General features: G+C 35.9%; 2 protein-coding genes across 20 annotated transcripts in view; one reads left to right on the top strand and one right to left on the bottom strand.

Moving 5' to 3' along the window:
* Positions 1 to 24,389, top strand: part of how (protein held out wings) — a 201,246-nt gene that overhangs the window by 747 nt on the left and 176,110 nt on the right. For 15 of the 19 annotated variants that reach the window (XR_012409193.1, XR_012409195.1, XR_012409194.1 and 12 more), the window contains exon 2: positions 10,037 to 10,586. Coding sequence is in view for 10 of the 19 variants with exons in the window: in XM_073962051.1 (XP_073818152.1) it covers positions 10,331 to 10,586 (256 nt within the window). In the remaining 9 variants the exon portion in view is untranslated. Of the gene's footprint in view, positions 1 to 9,781; positions 9,922 to 10,036; positions 10,587 to 24,389 lie in introns of those variants that run through there. The other 4 variants (XR_012409197.1, XR_012409201.1, XM_073962054.1 and 1 more) reach the window with 1 other exon arrangement.
* LOC141391407 (uncharacterized) lies at positions 16,031 to 22,887 on the bottom strand. Its single transcript, XM_073964308.1, has 2 exons — positions 18,772 to 22,887; positions 16,031 to 18,714 (listed from the first exon to the last, which is right to left on the bottom strand). Exon 2 carries the CDS (start codon positions 18,292 to 18,294, stop codon positions 17,770 to 17,772), a length of 525 nt encoding a protein of 174 aa, XP_073820409.1. The 5' UTR covers positions 18,295 to 18,714; positions 18,772 to 22,887; the 3' UTR covers positions 16,031 to 17,769.

Consider the following 24,389-nt stretch of genomic DNA (forward strand, 5'->3'; position numbering starts at 1 on the left):
AATGAAAGAAATATTCTATTTGGGATGAGCCATAAAACCCAAGGAATTGTGGTGTTTAAGAAAAAAAGTGAATTTTGTTGTCTAAAAATAAATATCTACCATCTATCCCGCCAGCCAGCCACAGAAAGACGAACAATGTCTACAATCCATCCCATCCATTGTTGTTGATCTCATGCATTCCAAAATAACTCGAAGGAGAGAAATTTATGACATTTTTTTATTGTTATTATTCTTGGTGGGTTTGTTGTTGGGGTCTCGTAGTAAACGTAATTTGAATATTAAAAACGCACACTTCGAAGAAAAGCAAGAAATGAAAGAGGGCTACAAATCCAAAATAGGCACAACGGAATAACAACAATGTCCAGTAAGAAATGTAGAGAGTTAATACTCATATTATTGGGATCTTTATTGAAGCGGGTTACTTGTCCTTGATTTGGTAACAGTAAAATATCCAACTCATTTTAATTTCATAGAAAAGAAACATTTTTTAATAAGAAAGTTCTTTGTTTTAGTCACTAAAAATTAGTGTTATTTTCTTTTTGCGTTTACATGATTCTCTTTTCATCTTGCAAATGTAATTTTTATGAGAGTTTCCAACAAAGAGTAATGCCAATTTAGTGATTTTTTCCTTTAGTGTTGTTGATGTTGCAACATGCTGAAGATGGAATATGTCTAATTTAGGAACATCACTTAAATCATTCTGAAATTTTGAAACTTCCAGAAATACCCCGTAATTTATTTTTTGTTTTGAAAGTCAACCATTGGTATCGTTTTAAAGCTTGTAAATACAAGATTCTAAAAAGTTGTTGACCGGTATTGTAGATTCGACAGAACTTTTGACATATCTTTCCTTTACCGACCCACCGCAGGAAATTATGAAAAAATTACCACAGATAGTGGTCTTCATGCCGATTCCAACGATGTATTTCTTTTGTTGGGGATACGTATACTTACCGAGATATAGCCCCCGTTCCGAAAATTCCTTTGTGTACATGGGGAAAATTTACGAATTAAAAAAAAGTTTGTTCGCGTAGCCGAAATTCGCTCCTATCCATAGGTGAAAGTCTTAAATCCCCGACCGAAGGCCGGCTACTTTTGAAAACTTGCGATTTAAAGTAAATTTTTGTATTTTTTTGCGAAGGGTCGGTAAAAGAAGTTTGTTCCTAACATTTGACTTTTTTCCAGAAGACAAAGTCTGGATTTAAAGACTTTGGACAGAGTCTAACAGCTGCTCCATGATGAAAATTACCTTTTAAAAAGTTCTAGTTTTCAGGATACTTACGGAACATTGTATAACCATATCTCCGGAAGAATCTACTTCCGCAACTCAATTTGTATTTAGTTGTAATCAGGTCCCCCAAGGCGATCAGGCCTTGAAGCTTAGCCCAAAAAACGTCAAGTCCAGCCACTACACTCATCTTGCTCCAAATTCTCGCCATCTCCACATATTAAAAATGAGTTGGTATCCTGAGGGATTTTCAGGCACCCCAAAGTATATCTTTAGATTTTTCAATTGATTCCCATTTTCTAGGCATCAATTAAAATATCAAAAACGTTGTTGCTGTTCCCTCACCCTTCTTTTTTTAAAAGCGGCATCAAATGGACCATCTCTAAAAGATCGGAGACAATTCTCTAAACTAGAACCAATTCAGTTTTCTTGGTATTGTACCTTCGGCAGATCTTTTGATTTTTTTCCAGAAAACAAAGTTATAAGTTAATACGAATAGAAAGATTTCCTGCGCATAATAAATCAGACTTTGTTTTAACTGATGATTATCTAAATTTCATCGAACCTAGACATATAACAGTGGCTACAGATTTTAGTTTTTTTAATTATTAAAAAACTATTAAAAAGCCAACGGTCATCTATACAAGTCCTTTGAAAGTTATTCTGTTGTCTAAAAGGGCTTCGGTCATCTATAGAAGACTTTTAAAAGGTCTTCTGTTCTTTGAAGAGTCTTCGGTCGTCTATAGAAGACTTTTAAAAGGTCATCTGTTCTTTGAAGTGTCTTCGGTCGTCTTTAGAAGACCATTAAAAGCAATTTTGTCATCATTGGAGGTCCTTTAAAAGGTCGTCTGTCATCATTGGAAGACCTTTGAGAGGTCCTTTGATAGTGCTCTTTGTTCAGTAACAGGTTCACGATTTGGAATATTCCGCACATAAATAAACCTCTTGATTTTATTTTTTTTTAATTTAGCTTTATTATGTTGAATTAAATGTTGGTTCTTTTTTTGGTTGTTTTTGTTGTAACAGTGTTTTATTATTATGTTTGTATGTTCGTTCTCCTGTTCCATCTGGCTCTGGGTCTATCTCCAGTTCCAGGAAGTTGGCTACTTCGATGGGATGTAACCACAGATCCACTGGCGTCAGATGAGTAGGCTTGGCAGGGCAGTTGAATAGGTGCTTAGTATCTTTTTTTGCTGGAAAAATTTTCTTCTGCACAATTATAGTCGATTTTATTCAAAGATTATCAAAAAAAAAAAAATCTTTGAAATACCTGGCAGATGGGAGCTCCACCAATATTATTTTTTTGTTGTTGGTTACAAAATGTTACTTTAACGTTTAAAGTCCCTAAAAATGAATTTTCAGAATGTATGTTTGGAAGAAATCTGTTTCAGACAATTCGGAGTTGATTTAGCCATGTCTATCTGTCTTCCATGCATAGATCAGGTTTGAATATATGGACTAAATCATATATTCCTCGTGTACCTCTCACACAAAATTTGGAAAAAGTAAATTTTAAAAGTTCGTTCGGATTGTTTTGTATTTTTTCGCAACAACTTCTTGCGGGCTCTGTTACGACGGCACAAGTCCATACTTCGTGAGAAAATAACCCTATTTTTTCGTATAAACTTTTCGAAGGGCCAATAAAAAATTATAATTAAAGGCGAAGCCACCATTTGATACCAAACGATTTTTCGAGCTACCTAGTGGTGGTGAAAATTGATATGTCCTCAGTAGTTCTATTCTACAAGGGTCACTAAAAAACCTTCTGGCCTAGGCAACATGCAGTGTCGCCAGGCGTCATTTGACATTTTTATTGGAAAGTTTGACAGTTTTTGGCCTAAGAGTACTCAGTTTTACATACGACCATGTCTTGGGTTGTTTACAGTGGCTTGATTAGACACCTCCGAAACAGGGTTTTTGAACGTTTTAACAGCATATTCTGGCGATTGCTGTTATTTTTCGGGTTCATACGCATAGTTTCATGATTCGGTACCTGGATCCATCTTATAAACGTCTTTAGAAGCGCCGCAATCGTATTTTTTTTTTTTTTTTTCGAAATTTCATGTACCGATCAACAGGAGATCCAACGAGAAAAACCCAATTTTTGCTGCAAAGTTCTCATGCAATATCAAATGTTAGTTGGTGGAATAAATACCCAAGGATGTCTCTATCTCACGGTATATAGCACGGCGCTATTGCATTATACGTTCAGACACGACTTGTTTTTTTTGGGACAACGGCCGTTTTTGGATGACCCTCACGGACTTCGTTTTTCGGCTAGTGTCGATTGAATTCATTAAACCAGTTTTTCATAGTGCCATAGAATGGTCCTTTATCGACATACAATTTTTTTTTTTTGATCGATGCACTCTTGCCATGATTTTTCACGACGGAAGTTGTGAAAAATTATCGGACGAAAATGTTCACAAGTAAATTCCATTTTTTCGCAAAGTGATTTTTCCAAGTCACTACAAACAACTCAATACATGGTCGTATGTAAAACTGTCCTGAGTACGCTTACCCTGCGTTTACAAATGACAGGACAGTTGACTTCATGTATTGATTGTCAAAATCCCACAACTTGCCTGTGTGACGTAGGCGTCCCGATAACTGCAAAAACAGTTGTAAACTTTTGAATGAAAATCGTCGATTTCTTTTTGTTTTCCGTTCACATATTTTGTTTTTGTTCAGGTTCTTTTGTTTTCAACACATATCAATTGGTATCCCACTTATTTTTACAACAAATGTCAAATATTTGTCTTCCCTACTGTCTGTGAAAAAATTATGGACAGCTGGGGGACAAACGACAAATGTATGTATGTGTTAGTAAATCAGAGTTGTATTTGAAGACAAACTGTCTGGTGTAAACGTCTAGTTAATTAATTAAGTTTGAATTGTATACTGTCTTAGGATTCAGAGAGCCTTACCCTGCGTTTATACATGACAGGACAGTTGAGTTCATGTATTGGTTGTCAAAACCCCAAATCGCAAAGACAGTTTCAAAGTTATGAATGAAAATCGTCGATTTCTTTTTGTTTTCCGTTCACATATTTTGCTTTTGTTCATGTTCTTTTGTTTTCAATACATATCAATTATTATCTCCCTTATTTTTACAAAAATGTCAAAAATTTGTAGACCCGACTGTCTGTGAAAAAATGATGGACAGCTAGGGGATAGACGACAAATGTATGTATGTGTTAGTTAATCAGAGTTCTATTTGAAGACAAATTGTCTGGTGTAAACGCCTAGTAAAGCCTTGAACTTAAAGCGGGGTACTCACGATGAGTTATGACTGTCGATTTTCCGGAAAGAGCGATAATTGTCAAAATGTCCAGCAACATCAAAATATTTTGTGGTTGCCTGATGACTGACAAAAATGAACGGCCACACTGGCAAGCAAGCGATTATTTGAGCAAAACTGACAGTCAAAACTGATCGTGTGTACTCCGCTTAAAGTTACCTACAACTCTACTTGGAATCTAATGTTTGTTCGATATGGACCGTAGGGAGAAGCAAACATATCGTTTGATATTTACCGCTCAAGCAATCAAATGAGATTGAATCTTCAACAATAAACAAAACAAACAAAAAACAGCGGAGGCACGCGCATGGGAACTTTGTTAAAAACAAATTTCCAACAACAACCTCACAGGCAACTGTGGTGATGTCCTTTTCAACTCACAGAATTCGATGAATTCTTAGTCGATACGTGCTGACATGTTGCAGAATATTTTGATTTTGGTGTTTCTTTGGAAAAGACAAAAAGTGAGTGTGATTCTCATTCATATGGGAATACTAGACACTTAAAGAGTTCGGTTTTTCGCTAAAAAGGCATCATTTCAAAAACTGAGAAGCCAATGGATAATTCCCTTCGCCGGGATGAAATCATGATATTGGTAGCGATCAGCAAAATTTTGCAACATTGTCAGTTCGTTTTGAAAAACATTACTCTCTGTAATAGAGGGTAATAAATGAAGTTGAGCCAATGGGGGAATACTCCACTCAAGCAATCAAAAGTTTGATATTTACTTAAATTACCGGTGCTTTCAACCACATCGCTAATTTGATTTCCTTTAATCAGGTCGCTAACATACCGAGAATTTTCGTAAAATTTATCGGGTATGTTCTGAGACACACTTCACCTCTCACTTCACGCTTCAAGCATTATGTTCACCCAATTTTCACTTATTTTTCCAGTATTTTATGGACGGAATAGTGTGTACTCTTCTTTTTAAATACCCTAATGTATTTTAGCCCTATTAAATTCGCAAAAAATTGGAGTAAATGGGGTGAACAAAATGCTTGAGGCGTGAAGTGAGAGGTGAAGTATGTCTCAGAATATACCCGTATAATTCTGTGATTGCAGAATCTGAACTACAGATGTCGATTTTTAATGAAACATAATTTTTACTAAATACTACCCCCCTTATTGCCACTGATTGTTTAAACGCCACATAAAATGTTTGACAAATTGAAACACTCGATTATTTTCACATAATTTTGTGGGGTTTTGGTCACCTGTCGTCCCACGCGTATAAAATTTAATTTTGCCTTTGTATTTCAAAGCATGGTCTAAAACGCAAGCAATTCAAAAAAATCAATCTTTTTATATTTTTGATGAACAATTTAAATATTCAGGCATAAATTTACATCCATATAAATTCAGGGATTAGTTAGGAATGTACATATCAAAAGTAGCGTTTTCCCAATGACTTTACCCAAAATTAAGCGATTTTTTTCTTTCCACAAAGTTAGTCACACTGTGAGTAAATAATTTATTCTCCCATCATCTCTATTTCTTACAGAAGGAAGGCATGCAACAATTCCATATCAGGGATGGAAAAATGAAAATTTCAAAAAGTACTAACATGGTACTTTTTTCAATGAAAAGGTACTTGTTATTATTTTTTTAAGAAAAAAAAAATAAAAAATTTTTATTCAGTAAAAAACAACAACAAAGACTTAAATCTATGAAATCTGAAGAATGTTCCAAAAAGGTATATTTTTTTTATACCATACTGGAGGGTATAATTAACTTTGTCATTCTGTTTGTAACACATCGAAATATTCGTGGGAGATCCTATAAAGAATATAACCAGGTCCGTCCGTCTGCTGAATTCCATATACAGCTCTCAATATTTAATATGGAGCTTTTTTATTTGGTACAGAAGCTTTAATTTCTCCTAGGAAGTTTGGTATTGCAATTGGGCTCTATCGGTTCACGTTTTGATATAGCTCCCATACAACGGTACCTCCCGATTTTCGGTATTTTGAAGGTTTGAGTCACATTATCATACCGAAATGGTTGAAATTTGGTGTTTAGTCTTCGTTGGGGCCACAAAACTCTCCCCCAGAAATTTGTCAGTGCGGGTAAACGTTCTGATATAGCCCTAATAGAACGGTACTTTAAAAGATTTAGCCTCAGTATACCATCTAAATTACTGAAATTAGATACTTTGTTTTCGTTTTAAATAGCCTGGAGCTGGCAAACTATCTATAGTCCGACTATCGTTTTGTTCGCTGTAGTAAACCCTTATTTATATTGAACTCTGAAAAAAATATTTTCTTTTTAAATAATTCGTGACAGATAGTCCAAAAAATGTTTTGGTCGCCAATGTAAACTTTGTTTTTCGTCAGTAATCAAAACGATAGTTAGACTGTCGATAGTTTTCCAGCACTAATATAGCCCCCATAAAAGAGGTATTGCAGATTCTCATATTGGAATGTACTTCGATACCGTTCGATGTGAATCTTTTAAATGATTAGTCTACCGTAGTGACTGTAACTTTATATTTCGGATTCTCAAAGGGTGGAAGAGCTCCACGAAGAAAATGATCAACATAGGTTCATATTTTGGTATATTCCCATATATCCACATTTATAAAATTTCTAGTAATTTTAATCTTTAATTTTGCATTTTTAGTTCCAAATAAAATTTTTCTAGACTAGAGTATGGAAATGGTACTGAATAGGCCGCGGGGGTACTTCGGTACTTTTTATAGTGAAATGGTACTGAAAAAAGTACTATTGTACTGAATTTTCCATCCCTGTTCCATATCGGCTCACGTTCGTTCACTTGACTTCTTCAAGTATATTTTTGTTTAAAATTGGATTAATCATTTTACACTATTTGCTGTTGTTGTTTTCTATTACTTTTTTCTCGATATTAAATCAATTTATATTTTTAGAATCTTTTTATGGTTCTCCTTCAATATCATCATTAACTCTCACTCTCTGTTTGTGTTATTTAATGTTTTTCCTAATTTTTTAATTTCTCAGAGGGCCTTTTTTCTTAAATCTAGTAATGCTGGGAATCGAGAAGCAGCATCCAAGAAAAACATTGATAATATTGGGAGGTTGTGTGTGTTTTTTTTTTTTGATCCGACATGCATCATGCACAGGGATGCCAGATAAGTTTGGTCGAAAATCGGCACTTTTCGGGTGCCAAAATCGGCAAAATCGGCAAAAAATTTTCAAAATCGGCAAAAAATCGGCCAATTAAAAAACATTTATTTCAGTTCAAATTATCGCTTTATTTAAAAGCATAATTTACAAAACATAACATTGTAAGTACAATAAATAATTAAAAATCCATAAAACAAGGCAACAATTCAAAATATGTATGAATATAAGTGGTTTTACCATATCCATATGTAGTATATATTTATAAGTACGTGAGATCAATATATGTATTTTCAATTCAGTCAAGCTAAACAAAACTTATACAAATATTGTCTTAAGAGGTTAATTAATAAGGTGATTGTTTCTGTATTGGAATTTTGAAATGTTGCTTTACAATTAAATTCAATTTCTTTAATAAATATTTGAATTAAAGTTTCGAAACAAATCATTTTTAATGACAACATCATAACAGTTGGACTTATTTAATTTTAAGTAGTCTTTAGTAAAGAGAATTTCTTCCATCGAGTCCCTAAGTAATCGATTTCGACATTTGTTGTTATTCAAATTCACTTGGCTAAAAACTCTTTCCACATTTGCTGAAGAATGTGGCAAGACTAAAATATGTTTAATAAATTTGGACAAAATATGGAATAATGGTTCAGAATTTGCACATCTTAATTCACATACTGTTTTCCAAAACTCTAGCAACTCTAATTTTTTATCTTTAAACAAATTTTGGAAATTCAAAAGTTGAAAGTTCGTGTATATCTGAGTACACGTCTTGTTTTTCGTTTATGTTTATAAAGCTTTCGTATTCCTTTATAATGTCGAAAAATGAATCTTCTGTGCCATTTATTATAAAACTTGGATTTATGGAAGCTAGGCACATCAATTTGTTTTTAAAATCAAACCGCTTCAAAATCTGATCACAAAGTTCAATGTAAAAGTTTGTGCAGTTTTTAATTATTTCCACTAACTCACTTTTCGACAATTTCGTTTTTTGAACAATTTCCTTGACGTATATACCCAAGTACGTTTTGGCAATCAAGGAAATTCAAACTGTTTTTATAATCTGTTAAAAAAATGTTATCATTATTAATCAAACTATCCTTTACGAAATTACTCATACCCCCATTATTACAAGTCTTCTTTTGTTATAGTTTGGATTTACCGAACAGATTTATAGCGTTTCGGTTAACTTAAAGTTAAAAGTGATGATTGAATTCCAAAGGGGAGCTTCTTGGTATTAACTTTCAATATAAAAATAATATTTTTAATGCATCCAAATTGGTTTATTTTGCGTTTTCAAATTCATCAGATAGTAAAAGAACACATATAATAATGTCCCATAATAAGTTTAAGTAATCTTTCCACTTCCATGTACAGAATACGTATTTCAGTAGATTCACTTTGAAACATTTTACCTATTTTATCTATATCTACCCAGCAAACCAATCGTACCGACATCGTAACGAAATCGAAACAAAATTCCGACAATACGTCCGATATCTGATCCGAAATCGTAACGATATCTTAACGAAAGTTGTATGAAGTGGTTGACATAATTTCGGAACGAAATGTCGGAGCGACATCGGATCGATTTCGGTCCGATTTCGTAACGAAATCTGAAGAAAATCCTTGGGAAAGTCGGAAAGAAATTTCTTTCCGAAATCGGAACGAAATCGGTACAAAATCTGAACTATTTCGTCTCTGAAAAATCGTTTAGAAATCGGAACGAAATCTGAACGACTTTGCTTCCGAAATTGTTCAGACTTGTCGGACATCAGACATTTGGTTTGCTGGGTATGTATCTATCTCTCTTACTCATTAAGACAATATAGATTTATGTATAGTTGTCTTTGTCATTGTACCAAATCACAACTTTCATAAAAAACGCAAATTTTATGTGCCTTAAGTAAAAATCGGCATTTTAGGGGTAAAAATCGGCAAATCGGCATTTCTATTTTTTTGGACTAAAAATCGGCAAAATGCCGATAAATCGGCAAATCTGGCATCCCTGATCATGCATGAAGAATCTCTTGGTTTTGTTTTTGTGTATTTTTGTTATTTTCTACGGTGGTGTGTCATGCGGTGGTGGTGATGTTGTTTTTGTTAGTTTGCTTTCTTCTTCCTATTTTCCCCATCTCACACAGATGAGAACAAACTCTCAAAGCAGCATCACTGAGAGAATAAAAATACAAATTTAATACAAAGTTTTATCGACTTCTTCTCGTCTTGTGTCAAAAAAATCATTAAGTCAAAGACCGTTTCTTCGTTCGTTCATTTATTTTGTTGGTGCCAACAACGATGACAAACAATTATAAATTGCAAATAGAATTAAATTTTAATTGAATGAAGTAAAAAACTATTCTCCAACTAATTTTTGTGTTTTTCTTTTTTTTTTAGAAAATAAAAATCCATAAACAAGTTATCTTAAAAGTGAAACAAACAAAAAAGCAAGCAGTAATTTTGTGCAATAATTTGTTTTTTCCTACAAACAACAAACAAAACAAGTTCATCATTTCCTACCTACCCCTCCTCTTTGCATTCTAATCATCATCAAATCAAAATCTTCCTTAAAGGGATATAACAATCAATCAATCGTCTAACGATCATCATCTAGTAAAAAAAGCAATAAGGTTAAGGTGTTTATTTTGTTTACGAACGCAGAACAAGAAAAAAAGCAAAATTTATTACATCATGAGTGTCTGTGAAAATAACAATTCTGTCCAGCAACAGCTGCAACAGCAAGCATTGCAACATCAACCAGTTGTAGTTCAACAGCAACAACAACAACAGCAGCAGCAACAACAACAGGTGACACAACAGACACCACAACAACAGCAACAAACAACACAAAGTATTGCTGATTATTTGGCTCAATTACTTAAGGATCGCAAACAATTGGCAGCATTTCCCAATGTCTTCAATCATGTGGAACGTTTGTTAGATGAAGGTAAGTTGGTACATATTTGAATAATTTAATCGATTAGTTTTAAAGCGTTTCTTTAATTAGGTAATAAGAACAAATTGGCAAGTCTTTTATAAAAGCCATTTGAAGAAGAATATTACAATTGTATCAAAAAATATAGAGTAGTGCTGTAAGTCTAAGAACGGATGTCAAGAGTTTCGTTTGTTGGTTTGAACACTTTACAAATGTTTAAGGGCACCAACGTCCTTTACAAAATTTTCCGCCATCGAATGGAATCTGAGTCTTTTACCTCTAGAGGAGTCGAAAGTGATTCGTTACCAATTGCAGATAAGTTTTAGAACGAAATGAAGTCAGTTTTACACCGATAATGTTAACTGAGCTGGCGAAGGGTCCCAAATTCAAGAATTTGTTTAAGCAAGGCAGCATGCTAGATATTACGTCATAGTTGCGTCTGGCCTATATCTCCTAACAGTATGGATATCACTGAAAACAGCACAACAAGACAATTCTCTCGAAAGAATTTTGTGGCGATCAGGGTGGTGAACCTAAAGTAGACTTAAGTAAAAAAACCTTGTGATAAATCTCTTCAATTTTTGCAAAAACTCATGGATAGTTAGAAGAGATTTTAAACATAACATTGTTAAAAGCTTACGAACTATATGGTTACTGCTTCCAAACCCCGATACAAAAGTACACATGCCTCAAAACCATATAAAATCACGGGTAGCATCCATAGACTGGTCTTCCATGCCGAGGCCTATTGGTCTTCTATATGCATATTTGTCTTTCTTCTAGAATACCTTTGATTGTCTAAAAAATCCTTTGATTCTCCATATGAATTATTCTATAAGAAGGCCTTGTGATCTTCTATAAGAATGGTGTCTGGTCTTCTACACAGACTTTTGGTCTCCTTTGAGAACATAGTTTGGTCTTTGGTCTAAGAAGACGTTTTAGTTCTTTGGTAATTTAAAAGAAGACATTTTGTTTTTTTGTTGGCGTTTTTTATTGTTGGACTGCAGAATTTTACATCTTTGTGTTTATTTCAGCTTGAGTCCATATTTTGTTGTAATTCAATTGTTTGAATAACAGCAAAATATTTTAAAGTGGATATGAAATTGATTAGTTGCGGGCGAAGGGTAGGGAATACTATAGTTTCAGTTGTCACCAAACAACTTGATCAGTTCCCTTTTTCTCCGACTCTGTATCGATAAACAGGTCAATAAAGCCATCTAGCAAATTAAACAAAATGAGAAATTTGCTGTATGGCCCTAAAGCTGTTTACCCTACAATTTTTTTTTGTAAAATACCTTTAGATCTTTGATAAGAATACCTTTTTATCTACTATAGGAAAACCTTATGGCCTTCCACACATTGGTCCTTTTCAAGATGGCTTTTAGGTCTTTCGTAAAAAGACCTTATATGTATATTTTGATCTTCTACTAGAATGGACTTTTTGATCCCCATATGATAATATAGTTTGGTATTCCATAAGAAAATCTTTTATTCATCTATAAAAAGATGTTTTGGTCTAAGCGTTTGGCTTTAACAGCAAGCCTTTTTGATAATCTAAAAGAAAATCTTTCGACCTTCTGTAAAAATACCTTTAGATCTTTTATAAGAATAGCTTTATATCTGCAATAGGAAACCCCTTTTGGCATTTTAAAAGAAGTTCTCTAGGTCTTCCATAAAAATACCTTCTGTAGAAAGGTCTTTTGACCTTCTTCTTTAAGAAGATCTTTTGATCTTCTACTTGAGGACCTTTTTAATATTCTACAAGAGGACATTCGGATTTTACCCTTTGAAATATGTAGTTCGATTTTTACCATTTGAAATAGTTCGATTTTTATACCCTCAGCATTATATACATTTTCATACGGGCAAAATGTGCCTCATCGAAATAATTGTTTTAGACCCTAAGTATGTTTGGACGAAATGTGTTTCAGACAATTTGGAGTCGATTGAGCAATGTCCGTCCATCTGTGTGTCTGTCTGTCTGGTGCGCACGATAACTCTCGAACGGATGAACCGATTCGGTTCAAATTTTGGCATTCGTAATATTTTGCCCAAACTTCTTCTTCGAAGATGGGCTATATTAGTCCACTCCTTCCGATACCTCCCCCACAAAAGTTTGAAAATGTTCGGAAAATTTGTGCGAACGATAACTCCTGAAGGGAGTAACCGATTTGGTCCAATATGGTTTCAATATGCACTCAATCGGTCCACTCCTTCGGGTACCTCCCACACAAAATTTCGGAAAAGTTCAGTTTAGGGGCATCTCTCGAATCGCTTTGATTTTTGTTTTAGCAACTTGTATTCACTGCCCCCCATACGACGGTACAAGTTTCATCAGGGGCAAGTCCATACTTCCTGAGAAAATAGCCTGAAAGGTGCAAAAAAAAAAAACTCCTATGACACCGTGTGAGGTGGTTGGAGCGGACGATAACTCCCGAACGGATTTGCCGTTTCGGTCCAAAATGTGGCCTTAGTAATATTTTGTCCAAACATAGTTTAAGTTCGAAGATAAACCATATCGGTCTACTGCTTCAGGTACCTCCCCAACAAAAGTTCAAAAATGTTCGGAAAAAATGTGCTTACGATAACTCTTGATGGGAGTGACAGATTTGGTCCATACTTTACACATCCTAATATATCTATCAGATATAGATCAGGTTCAAATATGGACTGTATTTGTCCAATCCATCCGGTACCTCCCAAACAAAATTTCGGATAAATTCACTTTAAGACCTGACATCGAATTACTTTGATTTTTGTTGAAGCAACTTGCATTCGCTGCCTCAATTACGATGATAAAAGTTTTTTTAGGGGCAAGTCCATATTTCTTGGGAAAACTGCCCGAAGGTTGTAAAAATCCCCTATGGTTACATATGTTGTGGCTGGAGATCTACTTCCATAATGGTCAATGTCGATCCATTCCTTTTAGTATCTCCTTCGCAAAACTTGTGGTCTGTAAACCTAATCAACATTTTTTTTAATCAATACATTTTTTTGAAAAAAAATTGTTTCAATATACACAGACTGAGGGTATATCTCTGTCGGCAAAGCCTACTGATACTTTTTTACTTGTTTTGAACATCTTTTGATCTTTTACGAGCTTTTGGCTTTCTATAAGAATCCCCTTCATTCTTCTATAAAACGACTTTTTGGTTTTGGGTCTTCCACCCTTTCATCTTTTACAAGAAGGCTTTTAAGTCTTCCATAAAATGACCTATATCAAGATCTTTTGATCTTCCACATGAAGATCTTTTGATCTTCTATAAGAGGACCTTTCGGATTTTACCATTTGATATATTATTTTTTGATTTTCTTCTCCTTGAAGACCTTTTGACCTTTTATTATAAGACCTTTGTATCTTCTATAAGAAGTTCTACAGGTCTTCTACAAGAAGGCTTTAAAATTTTCTATATAAATAACTTCTGTATAAAGATCTTTTGATCTTCTACATGGAGACCTTTTTGAAGATCATTTGATCTTTAACTAGCTTTTGGCTTTCGATCTTCTATAAAAAGACTTTTTGGTTAGGGTCTTCCACCCTTTCGTCTTTTACAAGAAGGCTTTTAGTCTTCCATAAAAAGACCTACATAAAGATCTTTTTATCTTCTATATGAAGATCTTTTTATCTTTCACATAAAGATCATTTGATCTTCTACAAGAGAGACCTTTCGGATTTTACCCTTTGGTATACCATTTTTTTGATTTTCTTTAAGACCTTTTGGCCTTCTATCACACCATTCGATCTTCTATATGGAGAATTTTTGGTTTTCTACAAGAAGGCCATATGATCTTCTATAAGAAGGCCCTTGCTTTGATCTGTTAAAAAAAGAATTTTGTGCAAATCGTTTGAACTTCTATAAGTAGATCTTTTGAGCTTCTATAAAAGGGACTTTCGGACTATTCCCTAATTCCTGACCTTTTTGAGGATATCTTAAACTTCAGTAAGACAATCCTTTATGCTACTATAAAAGGGCCTTTCGGTCTTTAGATTTTTTGGATCCACTAAATTTTTGGTATTTTTTAAAACCCGTAGAAGTTTATATGTCTACATGACTTCAATTAAGAATTCACCCTGAACCAAATGCCCATAGATGTGATCAATACAACAGGGATAACCTGTGGTAAAAATTTTATTTCAATTCGAGTGAAGCTCCTTTCTTCTGTTGTTTTTTGGTCTATCGAGCGTTTCAGCATAATCAGTAGTAACTCCGATTAGAATTTCATACTGATTTGAGTAGAGATTCTATATTTTTCCATTGATTTATCGAGGCCCTCGTCGAACATTAGAGATCCATATGTAGGGAAGTATGGATTTCCAACTAAGCAAGTGTACCTCGTTGAGATCAGCACAGCAAGGACTATCTATTTAAAAAAATCAGTTTATTTCGAGTGGAGCTTGTAAACTAGATTATTTTCGAGGCTCTCGTGGAGCTATAGAGGTCCATATATGGGGAAGTATGGGTTTCCACCAAATGAAATGTACATTGCTGTCTGTGATCAGTACAACTAGGACTATCATTTCGAATCAAATGGAGCTCCTGACTTGTTTAAAATTCCTTCTTGATTTATCTATACACTTTTGGAACTTTTAAAATCTATATGTTAAGAAAGATCATTTTTTAGCCTAATGAAGAACGCTATTGCTTTTAGTGAAAATCGGTTCAGATTTGGATATAGCTCCCATATATATTTTCGGCCGATTTGAGGTATTTTATGCACCAAACTCGCTGTATCTGTCTAATTTTGATGAAATTTGGAATGTGTTACGGAATTAGGTCTATAGATAAATGTGTCAAATTATATCAAAATCGGTTGAGAATTGGATATAGCTCCCATATAAATTTTCGGTCAATTTTTTGATATTTGGTGCACGAAAGACGTTATATATGTCCGATCTCAATGAAATTTGGAATGTGTGACGGAATTTGGTCTAGAAATAAGTGTGCCAAATAATATCAAAATCGGTTCAGATTTGGATATAGCTCCCATATATATTTTTGGCCGATTTTTGATATTTGGTGCACGAAACACGTTATATATGTCCGATCTCAATGAAATATGGAATGTGTGATGGAATTTGGTCTAGAAATAATTGTGCCAAATTTTATCGAAATCGCTTCGGATTTGGATATAGCTCCCATACATATTTTCGCCCGATTTAAGGTATTTGATGCACCAATGACGCTAGGTATGTCTAATTTTGATGAAATTTGGAATGTGTGACAGTTATTGTTGTAGAAATATATGTGCCAAATTATATCGTAATCTGTTCACATTTGGATTTAGCTCCCATATATATTTTGCCTATTCACAGTGGTGTAGAGTATCATATAGTCGGCCCCGTCCGACTTTGATCCTTTCCTTACTGGTTTTTCAAATATCAATTCCAATTGCATTTTCTTCTCTTTGTTTTTGTTTTACATATTGGAATTGAATGGTTGTATTGTTGTTGTAAAGTATACAACACCACCCATCATCCAGCTATTACTCTGTTATTTGATATATATAAAAAAAACAGCGAACAACAACAAAACAGACATATGTTCCTATTTTAAGTGTAACACACATTTTGAATTGTTTGCACCAAACGTCAGGCCAGCAGGCAGGCACTGGAGAATTTGCTTTGTTTATAAATGCCTTTTTCTGCTCTTCCAAGTTTTGCCCTGGCAGACAGTTTTTTTATTTATTTGGTTAATGTTGCTGTTTGCTTTGCGTTGAACTGGTGATGCCATTCCTTCGTTGTGCTTACTTTCGGTTGAGATGTAGAGCAACAACTACAACAGTATGAAGAAGAAGAAAAAAAACTACAGTGTAATGAACTGTGTATTCACAAGTCATTCAAGAATCCTAATGAAGATCGTGCCTATGTATCCATTTAAATACTGTAATGAAAGTGAAATACACAAAAAGGAAAAAAAAAACGAAAGAAAAGAGAAAGAAATTGAAAAAGCAACAGCAGCAAGATACTCTGCTAAGAGGCAATTCCACTTGGTTCAACCCAAAAGGAAAACATTGGCTACCTACAGAAGAAAGAAACTTTTCTTGCTTTTCTTTCATTTTTGAGTTCCTACTTTTTCTTTGATATTAAAATGATGTTATGGTGGCGGCGGCCATGGTACGAAATGACAAAGTTGCAGCCATGAATAAAGGTTTAGGGAGAGATACCACAAATATAGACATTTTCCCCTTTTCTTGCATTCTCCCCCCACTTCTTTCCTTTTAATAAATGTCTTTCTCTGTTGTTGGAGAGCTGTGCAATGGAACCCAATAGTTGTCACTTGAATATTTCTCTCTTTCTGTTATTGTTGTTCATTCCTTTTCCACTTGATGGCCATACAAATAATTTCCATTATTGACAATCTTCATCATCACAACCAAACGAATTGAATATCTTTTCACTGCAAGCACGCACCGCACTCACAAAATGTTTTACTTGATTCAAACCCATAATACACAGACTGCTGCGCTTCCAGGCAGGCAGGCATCAATATCGCCACCACCATCACAATTATCATAATGCTCATCATGACGACAACTTTGGTCGTCTACAACAATCACAATGACAATTGTCTTGACTTGCCTGCCCTGGCCGCTAGCTACCAGATATTTTTGTGAATTGTTGGCCATTATGGTCTTGCATATAAATTAATCGATTAATAAACCAAATGAAATAAAAATCTTCGTCTTCCCCTCCAAAAACAACAACAGCAATAACAGCTAGTAATAAATGTGTCTATTTTGTGTCGGCCGGCGGCAGTCAGAGAAGGAAGAAATATTGTCAGGTATTCTGATTGCATTGTGTTCCACAGCCAGCTTATAACCATAACTATTGAGACAAGTTAATAACAATTTTCTATGCCTCCTCACCTACTTACTAGCTGACAATGGAGAAGAAATTGCTGTAGTTTTTTTTTAATTTTTATGGGGAATGCATTTGATTTGAAATGAATGATTTTGGAAGTAAAAACCGAAGATGTTTGTGATCATCGATAACAACAGAACGGTTTTTACCCACGACCTTATGGCTAAATGTGCCTCATCGAAATTATGGTTTTAGATTAGACCCCAACACATATTACGAACAAATCCGTTTCAAACCATTTACCGTCAATCTATTTCCTATGTCAGCCCGTCTGGCTGGTTGTTGTTGTTGTAACAGTGTTTTATTATTGTGTTTGTATGTTCGTTCTCCTGTTCAATCTGGCTCTGGGTATATCTCCAGTTCCAGGAAGTTGGCTACTTCGATGGGATGTAACCACAGATCCACTGGAGTCAGATTAGTAGGCTTGGTGGGGCAGTTGAATAGGAGCTTAGTATCGTGCGTGCCCATGCCGCATACTGGACAGATGTCTTGCACGGTGCGTTCGATTCCCGCCCAATAGGAATTTAGGCGACTGCAATATCCCGAGCGTAATTGAGCCAAAACTACTCTGGTTTGTCGTGGCAGCTGACGCTCTTCAGCTGCGATAGATGGGGGATGTGCTCCGATGACTGCATTCACACAATACCTGCTTATGGTCTTAGCAACTGTGTCCGTGTGAATGCTGTTCAAACCTGCCTGATATGCCTGTTGATCTAGAGGTTCTCTCCTATATTGTTGGACCGTCGTCTCTAGAGCATGAATATCCTTCTTGATATGCCTGGGTGTATCGGTGGCCAGCAGATGGTGATTGGGATGGCTCTCACGGTAACACCCGAGCAAGTACTGCAACGATAGCATCCCATTATGTTGTCGTACTGGAAGAATCTTTGCCTTCTCTTGTAGATGGTCCACTGTAGATTTGAGGAGGCACCCTGTTGCTGTTCTCAGGGCGGCGTTCTGACAAATTTGAATCTTATACCACTGCGTGTCACATAAATTCGGGGACCAAACTGGCGCCGCATAGCTTACCGCAGACCGACCTATCGCTTTATCAATCGCTTTGTCAACAAGGTTTCTTTATCTGTACCCCAAGTGCTGCCGGCTAGGGACTTGAGGACCTTGTTCCTACATTTCAGTTTATCGCAGATAGCTGCGGCATGCGCGGACGACGTGAAAGTGGTGTCGAATGTGACCCCTAGAATTTTGGGGCAGTTTGTGGTCGGAATTCTGCTACCATCGACCCTGATATTCAACTCTCTTCTATACTGCGCCGTCCATGTGGTGGGAATTTTGCTACCATCGACCCTGATATTCAACTCTCTTCTATACTGCCATGTGGTGAACAGAGTGGCCGTCGATTTAGTGGCGTATATCTGCATATCCCTCGCGTGGAAAAAGGTGGTAAGATCGGTTAAATAGGAATTCAGTCTCTCACAGATGTCATCAGGGTAGGTACCTTACGCCAGGATCGTATAATCATCCGCATACGTTACGATCTCAATGCCGTCTGGAGGGGGCGGAATACAGGAGAGGTAGAGGTTAAACAGTTCCGGAGATATCACCCCTCCTTGGGGAACTCCCTGTTTCACTCTACGGGGCTTGGATTTCTTGTTCCTGAATTCCACATACGACTGCCGACCACACATATAGTTGATTATCCAACGTTTCAGACTTGGCCGGAGGGTTGTCTGCTCGATGTCCTCGAACAGCGTGGAGTGCTTGACAGTATCAAAGGCTTTTGATAAGTCAAGCGCCACCATCACTGTTCTATCACACGGCCGCTCCTGGTTGAGTCCTCGACAAATATGTGTGGAGATGACGTGCAGCGCTGTTGCCGTGCTGTGCTGCTTACGGAATCCATGCTGATGATTGGCAACTTGATAGCTATTTCTAATGCTGGGGAGGACTAAGGCCTCAAGGGTCTTCGCTACAGGTGACAAAAGCGAAATCGGCCTGTACGATTCACCTTTGCTGGCATCCTTGCCTGGCTTCATAGCGGGACCACCCTGCCCATTTTCCAGACTTCGGGAACAATAAGTGTGGCTAGCGACAGGTTGAGAACTTTAGTGAGATACTCCACTCCCGGTTTATCCAGCTGTTTCAACATTACCATGGAAATTCCGTCAGAGCCCAACGCTTTGGATGATTTAGCGTTCCTGATGGCATTCGCAACATCAACCATTGTAAACTGTAGTGTTTCATCCTCGGCAGGAAGAGATCTAATGCGACGTAACACTCTTCTCTTCGCCCTGTCACTCTCGGGGTGCTCGACAAACAGTCGATTGAAGTAACTTGCACACCTCTTCGTGTCAGTCAACGTAACGTCGCCAAACGTGACTGAGGTCCTGTCATCCCTCTTTCCGGGGTTCGAGAGTGACTTAACCGTTGTCCACAATTTACTTATACCGGCTCCAATGTTGCAACTCTTCAGATGATTTAACCACTTGTTCCGCTTATGTTCGCCGACCAGCCAGTTAACTTCCAGTGTCAGCTCCCTGACTCTGGGGTCGTCGAGGTTGGTTCAACCAAGCTCATCACGCTCATTTGCTAATCCCGTCGCCTCTCCTGGGAAATTTGGTCTTACTTCGGGTATTCGACCAGCAGCTATATGGCGAGCGGCTGCAGCATTGATGATGTCTCGGAACGTCATATCTGCTACCCGAACATCAATAGGATTGGGCAATTCTCTGAAGCGGTGATTGGTGAACTCTCTGAAACTCGGCCAATCAGCTTTCCCATAATTGACGAATGTGCGGTGTTCAGAGGTGATGAAATCGGGTGGTTTGCTGATGGAGACTATTATGGGGAGATGGTCTGATCCAAGGGAAATGACGGGTTGCCAGGTGACGTTATTTGTCAGACCAGGTGACACGATGGTTATGTCTGGCGAACTGTGACACGCTCCTCTAATTCTGGTAGGGGCGTCCTCATTGACCGAGCAAAACGTAGAGCTATCAATCTGCTCAGCCAGCGCTATACCTCTCTGGTCGTTTCCGAGGGCCGAATGCCACATCTCATGATGCGCATTAAAGTCCCCCAGGACCAGGCGATTATGACCTTCCAAAAGCGGGCTAATGTCAGGCTTTTAATCTGAGATACAGCTATTTCTCGGCGAGATGTATACGTTCAGCAACTCTATCTCGGCAGTTCCACACCTGACTGCTACTCGCATACATTCCATGTACGGGTCGTTAGAGGCAGGCTCAAGCGAGATATGTCTGTATTGAACTGACTGGTGCAAAAGGAAAGCTAATCCCCCACCTCCACATCTGGTGCGATCCTTCCTTATTACGTTGTAACCATCACAACGTACTGAGCTGTGGTCGTTCAGAATGGTTTCCTGCACCGCCGCGACCTTGATCTTCCGATTCATAAAGTCCACTATTTCATCGATCTTACCTCGAAGCCCATTGCAATTAAATTGCAAAAAGGATGCATTTTCTAGGATTGGAACAACAACGGCTGGTGTTAAATGCTGCGCGTGCGGCTGCTGTTGGGGGGACTGCGGGGGAGTTTCGTAATCCGACGACGAAGGAGTTTCGTAATCTGACGACGACTCACTGGGGGCTGTGTTCGCGCAGCATGTTGCATCGTAGTCCCTCTCGTGAGCAAGTCCAGAGCAACCCCTTAAATGCACCCACTCCTGACATCTATTGCATCTCACCGAAGATTGGATATGGTCCTGGGTTTTCCTCCGTCCCGGCACGGACCAAAAGAATCGAGAGCAGACATTCCGGGATATGCCGCTCCCAGCACAGAAAAACGAAACAAATACAAACACATGTACACATGTTTGGCTGGTTGCGAAGCCATCTGTGGTGACCTCTTTAGAATAATTAATAATTGGTATAATGAAATAAAATGTTCTTCACGCAGCCTCTGTTTTATCAGTCGAATATTTTGGACCACTCACTCTGAAACCACCCCTCCCAAAATTTGTTGCAGTTATGCCCGTTTAAGGCCATGTCTTGGGATAGTTTTGTAATTTATACCACAGGTACATAATTGGGATAATTTTCTTATTGGGAAGACCATACCTCCTTGGATTATGGATCGAAATGTCCAAAAAAAAAACAAAACCAACTTTGGTAACCTGTTAGTGGAATCATTGAGTCCATTCTAAGACTTCCGTTATGGGAATCATTGAGTACGTTCTTTTTAATAACCTCCCCCACAAAAATCTAAAAATATTACGCTTAGATGAGGATGTTTCTAACACGATCACCATCAATGAATCATGCTATACACAAACCAAGGTTTTGAAATTATGTATTTTCAATTATAAAGCTCCGCACTTAAAACCCATTGGTTTCATTTGATCTATTCATAACGAGAAAAAAACTTGCGTGGTCAACATTTTCGAAACTTGAATCAGCCGGTATTTTTATTACCCCAACAGCTTTTATTGCTAGCTGGGAAGTCTTAGAAGACAGATTTATAAATGGGTAATGACGATTCTACCTCTCCATAAAATATTCCATTAAAAAACGTGAAAAGATCTAATAGCTTTGAATAATTACAGAAAAAAGAAAAATACATAAAAAGTATTTAATTTTCAATTGTTGGAATGTAGATTCTTCATCTTTATCTTATGTTTACCTAAAAGATAAACGAAAGAAAAACAATGGCACAAAAGGAAAGCAACAAACGTAGGTGTTTCCATTAAACGGTGATGCTAAGACTATCCAAGACTGGAAATGAAAGCAAAATGCCACAAATGGTATTTTGTCTGGATTCAAGTACCCATCCCCCAACCCCCAGCAACTACAAAATAAACGGCGACAACCCAGAGACAACAGCCATAACACACAGACACACTCCCACCACAGCAGCATCACTTTTCAAGAGTTTGGATAAAAAAGAGGATGTTATTTTATCTATCTCAACTTTCCATAATGTTTATTTTCTGATAATTTTATTTTTGTTTCAAGTGGGCCTGCCTGGGTCTTTTCGTTCCAATAGGGCAGCCCAGCAGCAGTACACCAGCATATTAGGCCAACACATGTGGCATTCCATTACAACTACAAAAAACACATTACTGAATAATTCCACTTTAATTATTACAGCAAATGAAAGAAAAACAATGATAATAATAGCAAAGAAAAGAAGGGGGGATAAGGAAGGTAATTAACCCTTAAGGTAATTAGTTCTTATTTTTGGTTGTAATTTAAATTAATTTTAGACATAACTCTCAACATTGAGATAATGTTTTCAATTTCCCTACAAATTTGAAATTTATTATTTTTTATGGAGGTAATGTTTTACTTGGGGATGGGGCTATGATTTGTAGGAAAATTTCCACTATTCATCTTAAGAGGCCACATTCCATCAGCATAACTGTAATGTTGGGGGAAACGGAGACAAGTTCAAGCAGACGTAACATAATTGTAATATGAAATTGGAAAATGAAATGAAAATGAGGGCCTGCAATAATTGAAAATGCAATTAAAATTAAATAATTTTAAATAAATTATGCACTTTGGTAGATAATTTTAAATAAAGTATCCACGGATAAATTCACATTAAGTTAATTATCCACGTTGGATTAATTATCCATGTTTGTGGATAATTTTAAATTAATTATCCACGTTTGTGGATAACTTTGAATTAATTGCCCACGTTTGTGGGTAATTTTAAATTAATTATCTACATTTGTGGATAATTTTAAATTAATTATCCACGTTTATGGATAATTTTGAATTAATTATACACCTTCGTGGATACTTTTAAATTAATTATCCACGTTGGTGGATAATTTTAAATTAATTATCAACATTTGTGGACAATTTTGAATTAATTATCCACCTTTGTGGATACTTTCAAATTATTTATCCACGTTGGTGGATAATTTTAAATTAATTATTGACGTTTGTGGATACTTTTAAATTAATTATCCAGTTCTTGGATAATTTCAAATTAATTATCCATGCTTGTGGATAACTTTAAATTAATTATCCACGTTTCTGGATAATTTTAAATTAATTATCCACGTTTGTGGATAACTTTAAATTAATTATCCACGTTTGTGGATAACTTTGAATTAATTATCCACGTTTGTGGACAACTTTAAATTAATTATCCACGTTTGTGGATAACTTTAAATTAATTATGCACGTTTCTGGATAATTTTAAATTAATTATCCACGTTTGTGGATAACTTTAAATTAATTATCCACGTTTGTGGATAACTTTAAATTAATTATCCACGTTTGTGGATAACTTTGAATTAATTATCCACGTTTGTGGATAACTTTAAATTAATTATCCACGTTGGTGGATAATTGTAAATTAATTATCCACGTTTCTGGATAATTTTAAATTAATTATCCACGTTTGTGGATAACTTTGAATTAATTATCCACGTTTGTGGACAACTTTAAATTAATTATGCACGTTTCTGGATAATTTTAAATTAATTATCCACGTTTGAGGATGATTTTAAATTAAATATCCCCTTTTTTAGATAATTTTAAATTAATTATCCACGTTTGTGGATAACTTTAAATTAATTATCCACGTTTGTGGATAATTTTAAATTAATTAACCACGTTTCTGGATAATTTAAAATTAATTATCCACGTTTGTGGATAACTTTAAATTAATTATCCACGATGGTGGATATTTTTAAATTAATTATACACGTTTCTGGATAATTTTAAATTAATTAATTATCCACGTTTGTGGATAATTTTAAATTAATTATCCACGATGGTGGATATTTTTAAATTAATTAACCACGTTTCTGGATAATTTAAAATTAATTAAATTAAATTAATTTAAATTAATTATCCACGATGGTGGATATTTTTAAATTAATTATCCACGTTTGTGGATAATTTTAAATTAATTATCCAAGTTTGTGGATAATTTTAAATTAATTATCCAAGTTTGTGGATAATTTTAAATTAATTATCCAAGTTTGTGGATAATTTTAAATTAATTATCCAAGTTTG

The sequence above is a fragment of the Musca autumnalis genome, unplaced genomic scaffold (genome assembly GCF_047663935.1).
Source record: "Musca autumnalis isolate F117 unplaced genomic scaffold, ASM4766393v1 scaffold_1, whole genome shotgun sequence".
Taxonomy (NCBI): domain Eukaryota; kingdom Metazoa; phylum Arthropoda; class Insecta; order Diptera; family Muscidae; genus Musca; species Musca autumnalis.